Source organism: Lingula anatina, chromosome 2 (assembly GCF_051362555.1).
Source record: "Lingula anatina isolate TDL-2025a chromosome 2, LinAna3.0, whole genome shotgun sequence".
In the NCBI taxonomy this organism is placed as follows: Eukaryota; Metazoa; Brachiopoda; class Lingulata; order Lingulida; family Lingulidae; genus Lingula; species Lingula anatina.
The window spans coordinates 40,871,941-40,890,257 of NC_141768.1; the positions used below are offsets into that span (position 1 = coordinate 40,871,941).

Sequence of the window (18,317 nt, forward strand, 5' to 3'; positions counted from 1 at the left end):
TAAGTTAAAAGTCAAATAATGGATATTATTTAATCAAAAATCTTTAAATGTAAAGCGTTGAGATTATTTTACATCACGTGATCAAAGGCAGCAGCCATGATGGTGGGTGTGCAGGTGCTTCGTTTCTAAATTATTGACTTGTAAAGCGGTAAACCTGATTGTCGTTGGAAATGACAACAGTAGGTGGCGAATTTTTTTAATGCAACTGCGTATATCGTTTTTGAAATGTATTCTTGTTATGTTACAGGACGGAAGTGATGAAGGTCCTGACCTGTTGGCTGAGGACAAGGTAATTGTTGCTTCCTTGTTGTTAGTTGTTTTTTCTTTTCAAGCATATGTAGGGTAATAGGTATTATTGCACCACATGTAACGACTAATATATTTTGCAGACAGTTAATAACATAGTAACTGTAACAATGAATCATACATAACCCTTATATATTTGGAATTCATGATGAGTCAGCTTGACATGAAAATGTAGGCTGGAAATGACATTTTAGCAGCTTGTGAATAAATTTTACGAACGGTGTTTTCTAATAAAAATAATAGTAATAATAATAATGATGATGATGATGATGAAAATAAATGTTTTAGTTCATTGTCACAATTTAAGACACATTTACTATATGGATAATTATTTGTATTGAACATTTGTTTCTAGCCACGGTCAGTGTCTGTTGATCTTGAAACTGATACTTCGCTGCAAGTAGACATCTCTGATGCCTTGAGTGAAAGAGATAAAGTCAAATTTACTGTGCACACCAAGGTACATTTTGATTTGTTCATTTAAATGCACTTTTCCCAAATGTTTATTGTTTATTCCATTATCAATTAATAAGTGGGAAGAATATGTAAGCATTGTTTAATTTCATTGTTCACAGTATATTAAAGTTTTTTCTTGAATATGTAGTCATATGAAGTGATGTTTCTCTTTTCAGACCACCCTTCCTGAATTCAAGCAGCCAGAATTCTCAGTAGTACGACAGCACGAGGAATTTGTTTGGCTGCATGACAGATATAATGAAAATGAAGAGTATGCTGGTATTGTGGTAAGGAACACATCTTGGACTGTGTGTGTCATGTGAGCATGTGTATGAGCATGTCATGCATCAGAAAGTAATAGCTTACATTTCATTACTGAAGGGAAAATGCATTTTCTTAATAGGTAACTTGTCAATGATAAATTCAGATAAACAAGATTCAAGAAGTAAAGAGGCTATGGCTTTGAATGTGTTTTTTATTTAAGAATATATTAGCTCTGTATATGACTGATCATTTTTACATACAGATACCTCCTGCCCCACCCAGACCTGATTTTGATGCATCTCGGGAGAAGCTGCAGAGACTGGGAGAAGGAGAGGGAACAATGACCAAAGAGGAGTTTCAGAAGATGAAACAGGAACTAGAAGCGTTAGTATTGTAGTGAATTCCAAAACATATTGTTACTTGATTTGTATGCTGTGTGTGTGTGTGTGTGGGTGGGGGGGGGATTTGTGTGTGTATGTTAAAGTATGCGAAAAAATAATTTGTATTGCTGACATAAATAATTGATTGAAAACATATAATTATAATGAAGCCAAAGTATTATTAACAGGTATTCCTTAATCTGTGTGTCTTTTGATTTATGATGTGAACGTACCCCATGTGTCAATTTCAGTGAGTACCTTGCAACATTCAAGAAGACTGTAGCAATGCATGAAGTTTTCTTACAGCGGTTAGCAGGTCATCCTCAACTTAGGAATGATGTCAATTTTAAAGTATTCTTAGAATATGACCAAGATGTAAGTTTTTAATATCTCAGTTTTATTAAAGAATTCTGAAGAATACTAGCATAGCATTTTTTTAAATTGGCCTCAGACAGTTATTTGGAACAATTCATATTGTGAAAAGCACCTAAGTATTAACAGTAATTAGATAAAGTTTCATTTAATATCTATCAGATCATTACATGATGGAGTTGTTTCATATTACTCTTTAAATTTCAACAAAATGTCTTTTTAAATTATTAGTAATATCTGTAAATGCCAATTTTGAAATTGAAAAAGTAAGTTGATTCTCGTCAGGATCATTAGAAATGACATATTTAAAAAGTCTTTATAGCAAAAAAAAAAAAGGTGAAGCAGTTGAAAAGTTGTAACTGTTATTACAGAATGTAATTTATCAAAGGGACATTGATTTAAGTATTATGTATTTTTTTTTTTCAGTTAAGTGTAAGAGGAAAGAACAAAAAAGAAAGAATAAGTGGCTTCTTCAAAAATATGACAAAGACAGCAGATGAAGTTCTTCTCTCCAATCAAAAGGTATTGACATGGCCGTAGTTCACATCGTATTTGTTGACTTATTTATGACTCTATTAATGTTACTGTTTGGGTATCTCTGCTCTTATTTTAGGCAGCTACCTTATTTCATAGTATTTCATGACATTTCATGCCTGTGGTAGTGTTGCTTGTTTGTAGCTCTGTTCTCATTTTGTGAAGCTTTCATATTATTTTATGCACCATATTGTTTCTGATTGTGGCAGGATGTGGATGAATTCTTTGAGTCAGAGAAAGGTTTTTTGGTGGAGTATCATTCAAAGATCAAAGATGCCACGGCAAGAGGAGACAAGTTAACCAGGGCACATAAGAGTAAGTTTGCTCATCAGATATGAGAAACTTAAGTGTGTGAATGGTTTAAGTAATAAGATTTATCTTTACTTTTGATAATAAATAGAATTGCCTGTGACACGGCATAAATTCTTCTATGTCTTAATTGTATTTTATATGGTAGTGTTTTTATTGCTGTGAGTCTTTGTACTTGCTTTTCATAACTATGCAAATGTCCTTTTCAGATGTTGCAGATTCCTACATAGCTATATCTTCTGGTCTTACACAGCTAGCAACAATAGAGAATACAGAATTAGATAAACTGTTTACTAAATTAGCAGAATTCTTTGAAAAGGCTCGGGTAAGAATACTTACAATATATTTATTATACTTTTCTTTAAATTAACCTTTAGACTGTGTTTAATGTATTTGTTTTCATGACATGAAAAGTGAACTCAAACTGAAATATATAAGATAGTATGAAAATTATAGAATGTAATTTTTCATTTCTCAGAAACTTGAAGGCAGAGTAGCTTCAGATGAAGACTTAAAACTTTCTGACACCTTGCGGTATTACATGAGGGACTCCTCTGCTGGTAAAGACCTTTTGTATAGGCGGCTTAGGTCATTGGCTGACTATGAGAATGCAAATAAAGCCTTAGACAAAGCCAGGTCAAAGAACAAAGATGTACATACTGTGAGTATGCCAAATTTTGATTTTACAATATGTTTTACAGTTAGTTTAGAGGTAGACAATGGGATAAATGAAATAGAATTTGCATAATGACCAGAAAAATCTTTTGGATAAGCTGTTGAATGAGTAAGGTCAAGTTGATGTGGAGCGTGAACAGGAAGGTATCAGAAGTATGATCAGTAAGTATAAGTAAGTACATGATTTGACTCCTGTACTTTTTAATCTGTAACTGGCATCTGAGGACCAGTATATGCACAGTTTTTTTTATTTTTTATTTTTTCATCTTCTGTCTTTTTTGTTTTATAGGCAGAAACTCAGCAACAAGCTGCTTGTGATAAGTTTGAAAAGATTTCAGAAACAGCCAAAGGAGGTCAGTCTTTAAGACATTTTGATTTTAAAAGTACTTACAATCCACCATGCAAACTTTTGGACATATGTTAATTTGTATCAAGACATCATTTATTCACTGTAATTTTTTCCACAGCAAAAGCAGTGACCCCAAATATATAATTTGCACATTATATACATACTTAAACTTTTCCTCCATGTCTTTCAGAGTTGACCAATTTTAAGACCAGAAGAATAGCCCATTTTCGTAAAAATATGGTAGACTTGGTGGAGTTAGAGTTAAAACATGCAAAGGTAACATTTAGTAATAAAGTTATTGGTTGTATATTTTCACATTTTTTACACTGGTCTTTTTTTCTGTATTTCTGTAATTCCTCACTTAAATCATCAAGGTATGCTACAGTTGTCAAGATAGAAGGTGAAATAAGCAGATTATTTGTATGAAAGGAACCAGTTTTAGAATTGTTTTTTAACTCTACACCTTCATTATGCCAGGTTTAAAACACACCTGGATTTTTTTAAAGACCTAATGTTTGGTCATTCACATTGTTTCTTAAGGACACTGGATGGTAGTGAAGTTTAGAAGGCATCCAGATAAATGGTAAAATATTGTCACCTCCACATTTTCTTTCAGGCCCAGGTCCAGCTGCTCAAGAATACGCTAGCAAATTTGAAAGAAGACTTGTAAAGGGCGTCATGTGGGAATAGTCATAAATGCAACTAAATTCTTGAAAGAAATTAAAGACTAACATAATTTTGTTTAAATGTAGACGGTGTGTTGAGAATCCCTCTTCAAATCACTCCCTTCTTAGATGTATAAAAAAAGTGATTGTACATATAACATCAGCCTACTCTGCCTAAGCTATGGATAGATGAAGATGAAATGTTGCTGCATTGGCATTAAACTATCTTCCCTCCTTGGTGCTTTACTGTGGATACAAGGCAATACAAATGTCATTCTTGATGTGAACCTTTCCTAGGTTATAAGCTGTAATTGTGCATTTCATTTTTTTAAAGTTATGTTTGCACTGTCTTAGCTGTTATCATGTGAAAAAAATTGGTCAGAAAAAATTGAGAATATCAGCATTGTTATGATAGTTGAGGAGTGATAGTTGAAAGTTAACTGTCCATGCTTCAGTAGTTAAAGTTGATTTTCTGATCAACTGTTCTTTACTGTCCGGAATCTTTTATCATCAAGTCATTGACTACAATTACTCCCCTACAGGCGCTCAATTATGGCATTCCATACTCTCTGTAATATATTTTATATTAATCTGGAATTTACATTTACCCCTGTAAAGGTAGATTTCACTGATATATCATTTCATAGTTTTTTTTAGCTTACAGTGTGTGGTAAAAAATGTACAGTAAAAAATGGGAAAAGGTTCAAAAGAAACAAATTGTTAATTTTGCATAGTCTGATAAGTATTCCTTTGGAATGCATTGTAGATAATTTAAGCACCCATTCATGTTGCAATTTGACAAATCTAGTAGAAAACTCCACAATATGTTGAAACTATTTTAAACTATTTTGAAATTTTATATTGCAGTTTCAACCAGGCTATAGTATCATGAAATGCTATGTAAATATATACCGATTTGAGAAATATTTTATTTTCTGTAGCATTAAAATAAAAAACACATGTTGAAGACAGAGATGTTATTTTGCCCATCAATGATGATGATATTGTGTAGAACATCTAAATGTTGCAGGGTTTTGTTTGTATCAAGTATATAAATTGATCACATGCACACAAATAAAATATATGTAATATGAAATGTGGTATGATTTATTTTAATTATAGAATTTTTTATTACAAAGATACACAAATAAGTGATTCATCCAGTATAAAAAAAATGTTTTGGTGCTTTCAAATTGTATGACACGTATTTTAAAGTAAATTGATCCCATCTGCTGTAGTCCCTTCCCCTTCCATAACTTCCTCGAGTGTCACAACCTTCCTGTGGGAAGCTCTTGAAGGAGACCTTTGAGGAGAGTCGCCCCTCTGTGAGGTTTGGGATTTAGAATTGAAAGGAGATCCTGACCTGGTATCCACCTCGCCTTTTAGCAGTGACTTCTGAGGAGAAACGGACCTAGAAGGTGAAGCTCTCTCAGATTTCTCAGCTCGACTTGCGGACCTGTCTTGCCCAGAAGCCTTTGCAGATGCCATGGTGTGTCTTGACTGACTTCTTACACTAGTTCTGCTCTTGCTCCGTTGGTTTCCTGATGCTTTTAAATTAAATATATTATAAGGGTTTATTCAGTCATTGTACGTTACATATTATTAAATACATATAAAACATTATTTATTATCACTAACTGACACTACTAATGTTGTAACATTTACAAACTTCAATTATAACAGAGGTACTTTCATGGTTAACAACCATATGAACAGACTATACAATCATGGTAATTAAACAGTCCTGAAGATGGCCTGTATTTAAAACCACTGTATCAGAAAAACTAACCAACTCTTACAACATGCCTTCTATCTGGATAAAAATCTTAAAACTCACCTATTGAAAATTTTAATTAAGATTTTATTATGGCACAATGGAGTAAAAAGCAGAACTATAGTCTATAAATAAAACTACCGCATAGGAATTCTTGCCTAAACTTTAAAAAAAAGTGTAAGTACTTAAATAAATAAAGATCACAGGTGTGAAAACAACACACTAAAGGAAGATCTGAAAGACGGACAATAGAATCTTAACATCGCTAAAAAGATTTGCTTATATTATAAAATTCTTAAATTGTTTAAAAAAACTTATAGATAGAAACTTAGTGACAAATAAAACTTACGCTTTGGTCTTCTCTTAGCCACGTTCTCAAGAAAGTTGTGCAAAGCCAGCAGCTCACCCTCCAGCTGCTCAGTAATGCTGCTGATCTTTTGTTCTCTCTTTTCAGTACGATGAAGCAAATCTGTTATCTCCCCAACAGTGGTTTGGTCCTTCTCAGCATAGACCTTTAAAAGAATCAAATGGCTTATTTCTGGGTTTGAAGGAACATGAAAATGTGCCATTATTTCTTTCTTCTTGGAGCTTTCTTTCTGAAAGTGTGACCATTTGTAACCAGAACAGAAAAGCTGAATTTGTTGGAGATGTCTTAAGTAAATTAAAGATATCCACGTAATAAAACTTTCAAACAGCAGGTGCATGAATTCAGCAGTGATGTTAAGCAATTTGGTGATGTGTTGAAAGAAAGGCAAACCTTTTCTAGAGCATGATCTGCCTCCCAGCCTTTTAACAGGATGCCTGTAACACAAGAAATTTTCACAGATTAGCAATTGCAAACCAGGAAGTAGATAAAAGTTATCTCATGGGAATTGTAATTGTTTTTTATGGATATTGTAAGTCTTTAAATAATATGTTTGTTACCTTTAAGAGCTATCAGTTCATCCAACAATGTCTGTTTCATCTGCTCATTTTTTCCTTTGTGTTCATTTAAGTCCACGATGTCAGTCTCGTACTTTTCAATAGCCTGAAATATTATGTATGTAAATCAATTAAAAAAATATAAATAAGAATAAACTACATAGCTCATTGCAATGAAAAAGTGAATTGACAATGCCTTTCTGAATCCATAACCTGGCAAAAAATATATATTCTGTGAGCATTTTTGATATATCCTACAATTTTTCTCAACTAAAAAGTTTGTAACTTTTCAAATGTTTTTTATCTTTATGTACAAAGGTCACAGCAAACCTCTCTGAATTTGTGGTTTTCCTCCATAACAGTCTTGAGCTTACAACCCTCAGTGTAAATATCACTCTCTACTACTTTCATTTCCTCTGCATGCTGCTTCAGCTGTACCAGAGATTCTTCTTTTTTCAGTTTGAGTTCCTGTTGATTTTTTACCTGAAATGAGACATAAATTATTTAGATTTTCTGGTTCCTCTTCTTTTTGCTGACAGAAAATGACCATCTGTTTCATTTAAATGTGGAGTCTATCTGCCCAGGGTCAGAGACAAAATATGTACAGAAATATTTCTCATTTTCTAAAAAAATAAAACTTTACCGTTGGCTCTTCAAGTTTTTCAATATTTTTCTGTGTCCTCTTGCAAGTTTCTTCCAAACCAGTCTTCTTGTTTTTCAAAACTGAAAGAAAATTCAGAAACAATTACATAAAAAGAAGTAATTTTGTACTTTGCTAGCTATCATATATTGCACTCTAACCTCAGGCAGCTCAATGACTCTTTGTACCACCCTCTCTATATAGGCTAATGGCTATCTAATTTAACTATGCTCATCACCTCAATATGGACAATAAGTGCAAGACTTTTATACAGCAAAAGATAAATTTTCCGAGTGATTTCAACATTTTGCCTTAATCATGAAGGCATACAATATCCAAAACTGTTCACAGAACTACAGTTCATAAATTTGTTTTGTAGTTCCTTGTTTTTGAGTCACTTTTGAGTCACAATGGAGACTGGTGGGTTTCAGTCATGAAATTAGAAATTTAGAACTTGAAAAATGGTCTATAGACTGAAATTTTTTGATCAGTTTTGTAAGATGCAATCTAAATGATAAAAGAAAAACTACTTAAATTTCCAGGAAAATGGATTTTTGATATATAAAGGCCTAATGCACATTGTGTACCTTAAACAAAGTGTAGTACATGTAAATGTTAAAAAAGAGACCAAATAGAACACTTACCAACAATTTCTTTCTTTCTGGCTTCATATTCTTTTTGTTTGGCATCATGTTCCTCTTCAAGTGAACTTAAAACAGGCATTTTTTCCTCCAAATATTTTTCCCTTTCAGTTTTCCTTTTGCCCAGATGTTCTACGCTAGCCTGAGAATTGAAATAAAGTAGATTATTTGTCACAGCTACTATATGGTTGGGTTTTACTAAGATTTTAGTGATTTTGAATATTGAGCAACAGTCATACCTCTAAATCTGTAAGTTCCTTCTCAAGAGAAGCTTTCATTGAGACATAGTTCTGTTTTGCAACTCTCAGTTCCTCATGTCTTCTCTTGATGGTCTGGTCTCCTTCTCTGATGTCCTTCTGCAGTTGAATTCCCTAAAAATTGACACAAATCCAAGAATGGATAACTTGACCTGTAACATTTACCATTAAATTAACAGAAAATAAATATTTTATTTTTAAATGTTGAAATCTATAAAGTTGACTTCTATAACATTGCTTTGGACTGGTCTTTCAACTGAACACCTTTTCAATTTTCTTCTAGTATCTGCTTATAAAACATATTTCAGTTTTGACAATAACTGTGTATGCCAAGTCTTTTCTACAACGATCTCTTGCTACATTATACGTGTCAAACATTTACCTCTTTATTCAATGACTCAATCTGATTCTTGGTGTCATTTATCTTTTTATTCATCAATGCCATAAAACGCTGGTTTTCCTGACGGAAATCATCAACATTTTTCTGCACATCATCCCTCTCAGCCTGAAGTTCCATTCTAAAAATATGACATTGTTGTAAATAAAAATATTGCTTGACCACTTAAATCTTTATCACAACTGAGTGAATGCCATGGAGATGTTAGGAAACTTTAAATTATCAATTTAGTGCTACAAGTCTTACAATTATAACGAAAATTTTCTCCATCAATACAATACCACAGAAATTAATTTTGCAAAACAATCACTTATTTGCAAAATGCAAAGAAATATTGTTATTATTTTGATAAATTGAATTAATAATTACATAAACATATAATGTGTTACTGAAAATCTAACAATGGCTTAGGTATGGTAAAGAACTTTCAATCTTTTGTTATCATTCTGGAGAACCCATTAGTTATACATTAGTAAACAAAGTTTAAATTGTGAACTTTTTCCCTTCACCAATGCGCTGTGTTTGTACAGGCTGTTAGAAACACAGGGACAGGCAAAAGTGCTTTACCATAAATACAATTATGCTAACTACTTTAACAGGGATACATGTTTTTTAAAATCAGAAATGTTCAAGCTTTAACATTGATTTTGAACATTCAAGCAATAACTTCTGCACATTCCCATCTTTTGCCACACATAGAGGCAATGCATATAGACAAGCATGCTGTTTTGTTGCCATTAAGCTCATGGCCCTGCCAACTTTATAAACACTTATATGCAAATAACATATCATGCTTGTAAGTTTTAACTTAAAAGCATTGACTTTAGTATAATGTAGGCCATTGGTTTAAATCAGCCTTGAATAAAATATGAATTATTACCACATATAGACTCAACTCACTCTGTTCTGAAAATACAACAATGTTAACATGGTGAAATAGAAATAGTTCACACTAGAAGTAAGGCATGTTTATGAAGCTGCAGTGCAATGTGCATATATTTTGGACAAATTCTGGTACGTGGGTCAACATAAAAAAGCAAAAATTAAGATGATGGCCAATGAATTTATTCACACAACTCAGAGTCATAAAGTGATACTGTAAGTTTTCAAAAATGTCACTTGTGTTAATGTGTTAACTAAAAAAATTACCTTTCTGCCCTCTCCTTTGAGAGTTGGTCTCTGTATTCTTCAATCTGTTTATTCAATGTTGCAACAACTAGCCTGAAATGAAGAATTTTTTTAAAAATCAAAGTCTGACTAGGTACTAATATTCTACAGCAAGGATTCAGTGTATCAGTCAATATTCCTGATTGTCAATATAATCTTTATAGTTTCACCAGAAATAACAACCTTCAAATATAAATAAATTATTTCTTACAGTATAATTTTAGGAATTATATCAGTGTAATTTGCATTTCATGATATCTAGTAGACCTAGTAGACATACTCATGGGTTTCCTTGAGTTTTACAATAGCTTCTTCCATATACACATTTTCGTTTGTAAGACGGCCTGTTTCCTCTGCCTTCTTGGCCAGTGTTATCTTAGCAGCCTGCAAACTGTAATCAAAACATGTCTATGTATTATAATGTTTTAGTGATAACAATCACAATAATAATTTGGAACAAAATATTTATGAAACAGTTACGTTTTGCTCTTGTCACAAAAGCATCATCAGGCTGAATGCCTACAGGTCACTGGGTGTTGGTTGACCTGCGAATGATTCTCACTCGAGTAGTACGTACATTGGCAGAATGCCCCTGGTTATAGATGGGGGGCAGCTGGTATCCTGCCAATTACTCAGTATTTTTTCAAATTTGTCTGTGTTATCTTGATCTCATACCAAATGGTTTCAAAGAACTTACATGCCATTGATTTCTTCAACATTTTGAGCATCTTTTCTTCTTTGTTCCATTGCATCTTCAACATCTTTAAGCAAGAGAAAATACATAAATGAGTGTGATTTTTCAGGTTCACATTTTCTATGAAATGTGCATATCATCAAACAGAAAAAGCTGAATACGAAAGTAAAAAATGCACGTTAGTATTGACATATCAATTTATAAAGAAATTGGTAATAGTCTGCATTGTACTACTTGATGAAGTCCATAGTGAACAGGATCATGCTTAATGATGCCCAATACTTACCCATTTCCAATATCATTTTCTGTCCATCTAGTCTTTCAAACTTCTTGCTCTGTTTCTGAATTTCAACTTCAAGCTGTAAACAAGAGTATCATTCACTTATTTCTCTTGAAATTTATCTACAAATCTTCATTTGGGTATGTAAAAAATCATAAAAATATACTATTTACATCAGAAATAGTTTTCAGATTAAAACTGAAATGTACATTGGCAATCATAATAACTTGGCACAATGTATTTAACACTTTGGGACCTGATTAATTCATTTCTTTAATTCAATTTTTTTGTCTAAATTCACACTGTATTTCACTACCATGCATAATAAGTATGCTGGAGTATCTGGAGACATAAAACTGTATTTTTGACAGCTCAGGAACACCAACCTCTTCCAATTTTCCTTCAAGTGCAGCTTTGCTTTCTTCAAACTCTTTTTGCTGTCTGTTACTCTCTTCTTCAATTTCAATTCTGCAAGATTTCAAATTCATAGTTAATATAAAACATACAATTTTTAGTAATATCATGTACAATTATTATTGTCAAGTCATGTTTTCAGCGTTTATGCTTATGTGAGTGGTACAGGAATTAGTTTCCCAGATACATTCATAAACAAAATGCACCTTTTTAGTAAAAAAATTCAAACCTTTTCTGCTTTAGCTCTTGATTTTGCTTTATTTCTCTGTTCAGTTGTGCCATTAAAGCCCTCTCTTGTCCTTCTAGTTTAGCACGAGAAGTATCATATCTTCTTATACTCTGAAATAAATACAAAACACTTATTTTTCATGTGTTCCACTTATATATATCTGAGGTATTTCTTAGTCATTATTTTTTTTTTGGGGGGGGGGGGGGTATGAGAGAGAAATACTAGCAAACTTACCTTTCTAATCATGTCTAACTGACCCTCACTTTCAGCTAATTTTTCTAACAAAGCATCCAGTTCCCTAAAAAAAATATCAATCAAATGATATCAGCATGTGTACTTGGTGGATTAAATGGAATGAGTGTTTGCTTGAGTACAAAATTTTGTTAAAATATACAATATGACAATTATCTGACTTTTCTGTCAAAAATGCAAAAAAATATAACATAAAACAAAAAAAAAAAGAAAACATTCATGTAATTTGGACACATTTTTATTTATTTTCTGAAATCACAACTATCCTCCACTGAAAAAAAGAACTTACTTTTTCTTCACTATGTTAGCATCTCTTTGTTCTCTGACCTTCATGGTTGTGTCATACTGAAGAAAAATAATATCATATTAAGTGTTTGTAAGCAGACTCTAAGAATTATGATAAAAAGCATACATTCATTAAACCATTCAACATTACACAATGATATTGAAATTGAGAATGCATCTAAACATTATTCTACAAACTAATCCGTGAAACATGAAAAGAAACAAACAGTACCTATCAATCATTACATGACATGTCCAGAATAACTCACCACAGCTTTTTTCAAACGTTTCTTTTCCATCCTGGCATCTGCCCTTTCCTGGATCATATCTTCTTTAAGAATAAGAATATTTTCTTCAAGATTAACAATCTGAAACAGAAACCAAAAAACAACACAATGAAATGCCTATTTATATAATTGTGTTATTATACAGAATGGTTGGATATCAGTTCTTTTTCCTTTTGTATCATCATAAGCACTTTAACATTTCAATTCTAGAATTGAACTTGAAAAATTACAGCCAACAAATATGATGCCCATGGGAAATAAAGTTTATGAACAAATCTGTGCTTTTTGCTTTACTTTGACAAGATATTTTTTGGCATATTTAAAGAAAAAAGTTTGTATGACTCATGATGCATTGTGTCTGCATACGCAGAGAATAAGTCCTAAGATGAACCACAAGATGGGAAAGTGGTAGATGTGTTTTTTGATATCTGGATAAATGCTTTTGGATGGGACTACTCTCAATTTCTCTTCATTTATTAAGAACACTAATCTGAACATATTTTGCTCTCCTTTTCTGGTCAGACTTACATTCTGATTTGTTGCTCGAAGTTGGTCTCTGGTTTCATTTAAAGATATCTGGTTTCTGGTAAAAGAAAAAAGTCAATGACTAAATTTTAAATTTAAACATTTTCTTGTATTGAGCAAAAAATTTCAATAGCTGTGTCATGCATTCAGCAATAATGATATCTTCTAACAACAGATAAACTCAGAGTTATAACCACCCCAATATTCAGGAACAATGCATCCTGTCACTTACGTTGCTTTTTCTGCTAGTCTGACATTCAATGTTGCAATAATTTCCTCATGTTTTTTGCGCATACCATCTCTCTCGGGTCTGAAAAATTTATTAAAAAGTTCAAATCAAAAGACTTTTCTAAAGATGGTATATTTAATTGTCTCTGAAACATAAGCCAATATTGAAATTTGGCAAGGTTCAAACTCAACTGTCCAGTTTTAATTCAATGGGAATACCCCCTTAAAACAATGCTAAGATTCAACACTATTTTTATATTCTTTTTTAAAAGACACTGTCAGTTTCAATTTATTTTTAGATAAAACAGAGGTTAACAACTCTGAGTCTCACAAAAGCTTTGCATTCTCCTCTTCTAACTCTTGCAGTTTTAACTCCAGAAACTCAATATTCTTGGTGACCTTCTCCAGCTGGCTCTGTAGCCGTTGTACTTCATCTGCATTAGACTGGCGAGCAGATTTTACAGCAGCTAAAAAGACATGACAGTCTTTTAATAAAGCACAGACCTGTTCCCGGCAATTTCAAAAGGGATCTTTTTCTAAAAATATGTACTTCTTAAACCCCTTAGTTGACCTAACTTGAAAGATGGCATAGAACCTTGATTAAATTTTGATTCAGAGATGATCTCATCTGACCAAAAGTGATGTTCTTTCTAACCCATCAACTGGACTGTCTACAGGTCTATGGCATCTGCAAGTAGTGCACCACTGAACACAAAGTTTCATGTAGTAGCACTCCTATGAGTTTGGCACATTCAATCCATGTCAGAAAATGTAGTAGGAGAGCTAGGGTGTGAAACTTTGTGCTAACTTATTGTAACACATACAGTGCATATCAGAAAAAGTAAACAAGAGAGTTAATACATGAAACTAAAAGCTATGAAACAATAAGATTTATCAAATTTTCTATACAAAAGAGGGTTCATTTTACATAAGGTATGATTTCCATCTTTACTGCACAATAAAGATAAACGTATTCTTTTACAACACATATGTACCTTACCTTCAATTTCTCCCTTTATTTTCCCTGGGTAAACCTGTAGTTTATGGCGTAAAACACTGGCCTGGATTGTTTCTATTTCAAGCAATTCATGCAATTTGTCTCTCTCAGCTTCCTGTTGGATATAATAACAAGAAAGTCTTAATTAAGTTCAGATATTTACATTTTACAAATTAAAAGGCAAACTTTTTAATGGCTGACAACATTTTAAACCTGTACCCATAGGATTATTTAACTAACAAAACCATGATTAATAATTTTATTCTTAGTTCTAAAATTTATCTATTTTCCTTTTCCTAGAAAAGCTGAATCTATATGTGAATGCCTTCTCTGCACTTCCTACCTGATAACTTCAGGTATCTGATAAATAAGGTAAGATTCATAAGTCTGATATGTACAAAAATTATCACACTAGACTTACCAATTCACCAAGAGCTTCAATTATGCTGTCAATATTTTCTACGTCATTTTCTTTGAAACCATAGTCTTCGTTCTGCATCCTTTCTCCTTTTCAATTGATATAAAAAAGTACAGATAAGTCAAACGGCATAGCTAAGCAAAAAATTAAAATACTCTTGGTTACGTTTCGTTTCTAATATCTTGCTAAAATATGAGATAAAATGATCGCACAATAAATCCAATAAGATATTCGGAATTAAGCAAATTTGTTTGGATGGGACATGATTACTTAATTTCAACTTATTAAACCCCTAAACAACGATTAATGCTCTTTTACATTTCTGTTTCCAGAAGTTGAAAAACGAAGTGATCATGTCAGTATAAGCGAGCGGGAAAACATCATAAATACCTAATTCTTGTAGATGATCGATGGCAAGTCGAATGCCTGGCACTTCCGCTTTCAAAGACATCCTTTCATTTTAACTTTCAACTGTATCACATAAATAGAAAAATGTATTTATTCCTGACACAACAAGAGATCGTCCAGTCCCTAACGCCGAGTAAACATTCAGTATGGGTTTCGGAACTCCTTTGTGGGAGAGCGGCTACTTGCAAGACGAGCCAATGTCAAAGTCACCTGAATATGCTTTTTAATTCGGGCACGACAAAACACATGATCATTAAAAAAAATTAAAAATCAAATTAATCCCACTAAATACATTATATAAGTTTCATTTTATTTGTAAGTATAACGACAAGACTGTTTCAGTAAAGGATTACAAATACATATTTCACTTGCATTTGTTACACTACATGACCATATCATTATGAAGTAGCACAATCATGAAATAATATCTCCATTACTACAGGATTACGGATGCTGCACAATATACATTTGGTAAAATTTATACTGTTACAGTAACAGTTACATAAGACATTAAAAACAAGCGCGTTCAAGTTTAAATCAAATACTTTCTTCATATTATAATAAAATAAAAACAGAAATAAGTACAGTATCTCGTCAAGTAAATTAATTAAGTAAAAGTGAAAGCTTGGCTAAGATTAACCAAATATGAGATAATTATAATGCTTGTATGCAAAACTTGTACTTTCTTGCGTTATAATGCCACTGTTGTCACATGGCTTAACAAAAGGTATCTGCAAAATACACACACACCCAGTTTACTGGTCAGACAAGGTTTTTGTGTTCAATGTCAATGTTACCTTGACCTTTGGCCTCAATATCAACAGGGTTCATCTACATGTAATGACAAACATTTTCATCAAATAAGAGGACCGTAGGACAAACCATTCTCTATTAATTGGCCAAACAAAATTTTTCTGTTGTAGGTCAATATGACCTTGACTTTCAACCTACTGACTTTAAAATCAAAAGGGGTCATCTATATGTGACGCCAAACCTACCAAATATGACAACCGTAGACCACATTGTTTTTTATTTATTGGCCAGACAAGGTTTGGCCATGGGCCAATGTATGGACTGATGTTAAAAACAATGCACCCAGCTTCTTATGTAAAAGCATCCACGGATTCCCTCATGTTCAAATAATGTATAAAAAGTAAGATGAATATAAGTACAATCATCTTGATTCATCCACAATGTCTGTTTTTTCATTTGGATTTAGCTCTTGGCACTATACAGAGCACTAGACATGCCTGTAAAAAGATACAGTAACACTCTCCACTAATGGTCGGGTAATCATGGAGATTACAGAGTTCACTTGCTCCTTTTTTTTTTTTGCATTTGACATATCATTTTTAAATCTGTATATTACATAAATCAATGCTAGGAGTCTTTCATTTTTCTTTTTTTCCAAATAACAGCCTGTGATTCTCTGTATATGTGTTGAAGGAATCTCAATGGTGGCCAAGAGTGCTAAAATACAAAGATTAAACAAAACATGAATTTATAAAATAGAATGACACTTACCAATAGGATTTGGTCAAGATGTCAATTACATGAAAAGGGGACTATTCCAATTAAAAATAAATATTCACTTCTGTAACATTAAAGAGTTGAAACTTAACCAACAGGTGTTTTTTTTTAATTATTTCATCAAAGAATACTTAAATACATTTGTACAATTATGAATAGCTATAAGGAGTAAAATTTTGTCTTCCTATCGATTATATATGAAATATTGTGAAATGTCTCTGAATGATCATACCTTAAACAATGGAACTAAAATTTGTGGATCTGTCTGAGCATCACTTCCACGTAGTAGCAGTACTAGATAAAATATAATACTGTGCTGAAAAGACAAACAAAATGATGTTTCTAAATACTTATCAGCATATTTCTTGAAGAACTTTGTTTACATATATTAAGTGCAATTTTACAGAAAATTTATCAACCTTGACATACTCCACAGCATACATCACAGATTTGAAAACATCTAGTCAAGTCTATAACAATGACTGTTTGCTACTTGAATTTAATTTACATAAAAAATCCACTGGTCTTAAAATACTAAATGTTAAAGTAAATTGTTTGTTACCATTGTGATTCCTTCATGTATAACAATATCATGTATGCTGGTTAAGTCATAAAATTGACAACACTTTTTGCCAAGTGCGTATGTCGTGGTGGTCTGGGCACCAATAGAAGCCATGACTAGCAAACTTTCTGAAAACAAATCAAATGTGTCTTTCAGTTTATTCTATGAAGTTCAACAAGATAAAAACAACAGGAAATAAGATTTATGTTATATAAAAGCACCCTTTTTACTATCTAACAGTTATTATAGTGAAAGAACATCTTTTTTATTTATGAACCACTATAAATACCTTTTACAACCTTGGAACGTAGTTTAAAAAACAAAATCACAAGGACTAATCCTAGTGCAACCAACAGAATCACAATATCCTGAAACAAAACAATAACCAGTGTAAATTAGCTTTTACAACTAATTTTTAAAAAAAATGCAGTTTCACTTTTACATGAAATATTTTGAAAGCCTAGGTCATCGCTGGGGTGAAAATTTGTTGTAATCATTGGTCAAAGGACTTGAAGGTTTATCTTTAAAAAATATAAAACAGAAGTTCATTAATTTCCAAATTAATTTATTTAAATAGCAGAGACACTGATCAAAGTCACCGCACAAATTAATTTTGATTAGCATGAAAGTTAAAGAGTTACAGTGTGTGTGTGTGTGGGGGGGGGGGGGGGGGGGATACTGCAAAAGTACCGAGGTTTTGATCTATCTATCTATCTATCTATCTATCTATCAATGAACGTATTTATCTATCTGGCAAAAAACATGAAATACCTGCTTATGAAGCCCTATCCCAAACGCAAGCACGTTCAGAATTATGGAAGTTTGTAACCATTTTCTAAAATGAAATTTTTGAGTAATCACAAATTCTTTACAAGAATACGGACAGTGGTTAATAATCTTAAATTGCAGATTATTACACAAGTCCAAAGTATCACATTTGTCTTTCATCTTTTCTGTGCAATTTAAAAAAAAAAACACGATGTTAACTTCCCCGCTACTCAGGGGCATTATCTTTTGGACGCAGCCATCTTGGATACCCTGCACAAATATCAGTGCACAAATGTAAAAATGAAAAATAAAATGTTTGTTGTGTAAAAAATG

General features: G+C 32.4%; 2 protein-coding genes across 2 annotated transcripts; one reads left to right on the forward strand and one right to left on the reverse strand.

Moving 5' to 3' along the window:
• The first annotated feature begins 56 nt into the window (after positions 1–56).
• Positions 57–5,406, forward strand: LOC106176296 (sorting nexin-6). Its single transcript, XM_013558625.2, has 13 exons — positions 57–102; positions 248–289; positions 662–766; positions 939–1,049; positions 1,289–1,410; positions 1,658–1,781; positions 2,205–2,300; positions 2,522–2,627; positions 2,831–2,946; positions 3,100–3,282; positions 3,586–3,649; positions 3,836–3,921; positions 4,262–5,406. Exons 1-13 carry the CDS (start codon positions 97–99, stop codon positions 4,313–4,315), a joined length of 1,215 nt encoding a protein of 404 aa, XP_013414079.1. The 5' UTR covers positions 57–96; the 3' UTR covers positions 4,316–5,406.
• On the reverse strand, positions 5,153–18,258 carry LOC106176295 (coiled-coil domain-containing protein 175). The gene is made up of 28 exons (XM_087004774.1): positions 17,988–18,258; positions 17,506–17,584; positions 17,217–17,344; positions 16,887–16,970; positions 15,107–16,594; positions 14,720–14,805; positions 14,302–14,413; positions 13,633–13,768; positions 13,306–13,383; positions 13,077–13,131; positions 12,531–12,629; positions 12,266–12,321; positions 11,959–12,022; positions 11,725–11,834; positions 11,468–11,549; positions 11,088–11,160; positions 10,805–10,868; positions 10,388–10,498; positions 10,090–10,161; positions 8,926–9,061; positions 8,526–8,657; positions 8,290–8,428; positions 7,649–7,728; positions 7,336–7,488; positions 7,009–7,111; positions 6,842–6,885; positions 6,434–6,596; positions 5,153–5,857 (listed from the first exon to the last, which is right to left on the reverse strand). Exons 5-28 carry the CDS (start codon positions 15,165–15,167, stop codon positions 5,520–5,522), a joined length of 2,547 nt encoding a protein of 848 aa, XP_086860900.1. The 5' UTR covers positions 15,168–16,594; positions 16,887–16,970; positions 17,217–17,344; positions 17,506–17,584; positions 17,988–18,258; the 3' UTR covers positions 5,153–5,519.
• Positions 18,259–18,317: the final 59 nt, after the last annotated feature.

What these genes read in the sequence shown, in the direction of transcription:
- LOC106176295 (XM_087004774.1), bottom strand. Translation starts at nt 15,167, where the DNA reads ATGTCTTTGAAAGCGGAAGTGCCAGGCATTCGACTTGCCATCGATCAT. An exon ending in GAGGAGAATGCAAAGCTTTT is followed by an intron (nt 13,384 to 13,632) that starts GTGAGACTCAGA and finishes TAAATTTTTCAG; the next exon opens with ACCCGAGAGAGATGGTATGC. An exon ending in GTTGAAGAAATCAATGGCAT is followed by an intron (nt 10,499 to 10,804) that starts GTAAGTTCTTTG and finishes TTTTGATTACAG; the next exon opens with TTTGCAGGCTGCTAAGATAA.
- LOC106176296 (XM_013558625.2), top strand. An exon ending in TTCAGAAACAGCCAAAGGAG is followed by an intron (nt 3,650 to 3,835) that starts GTCAGTCTTTAA and finishes CATGTCTTTCAG; the next exon opens with AGTTGACCAATTTTAAGACC. An exon ending in TAGAGTTAAAACATGCAAAG is followed by an intron (nt 3,922 to 4,261) that starts GTAACATTTAGT and finishes ATTTTCTTTCAG; the next exon opens with GCCCAGGTCCAGCTGCTCAA.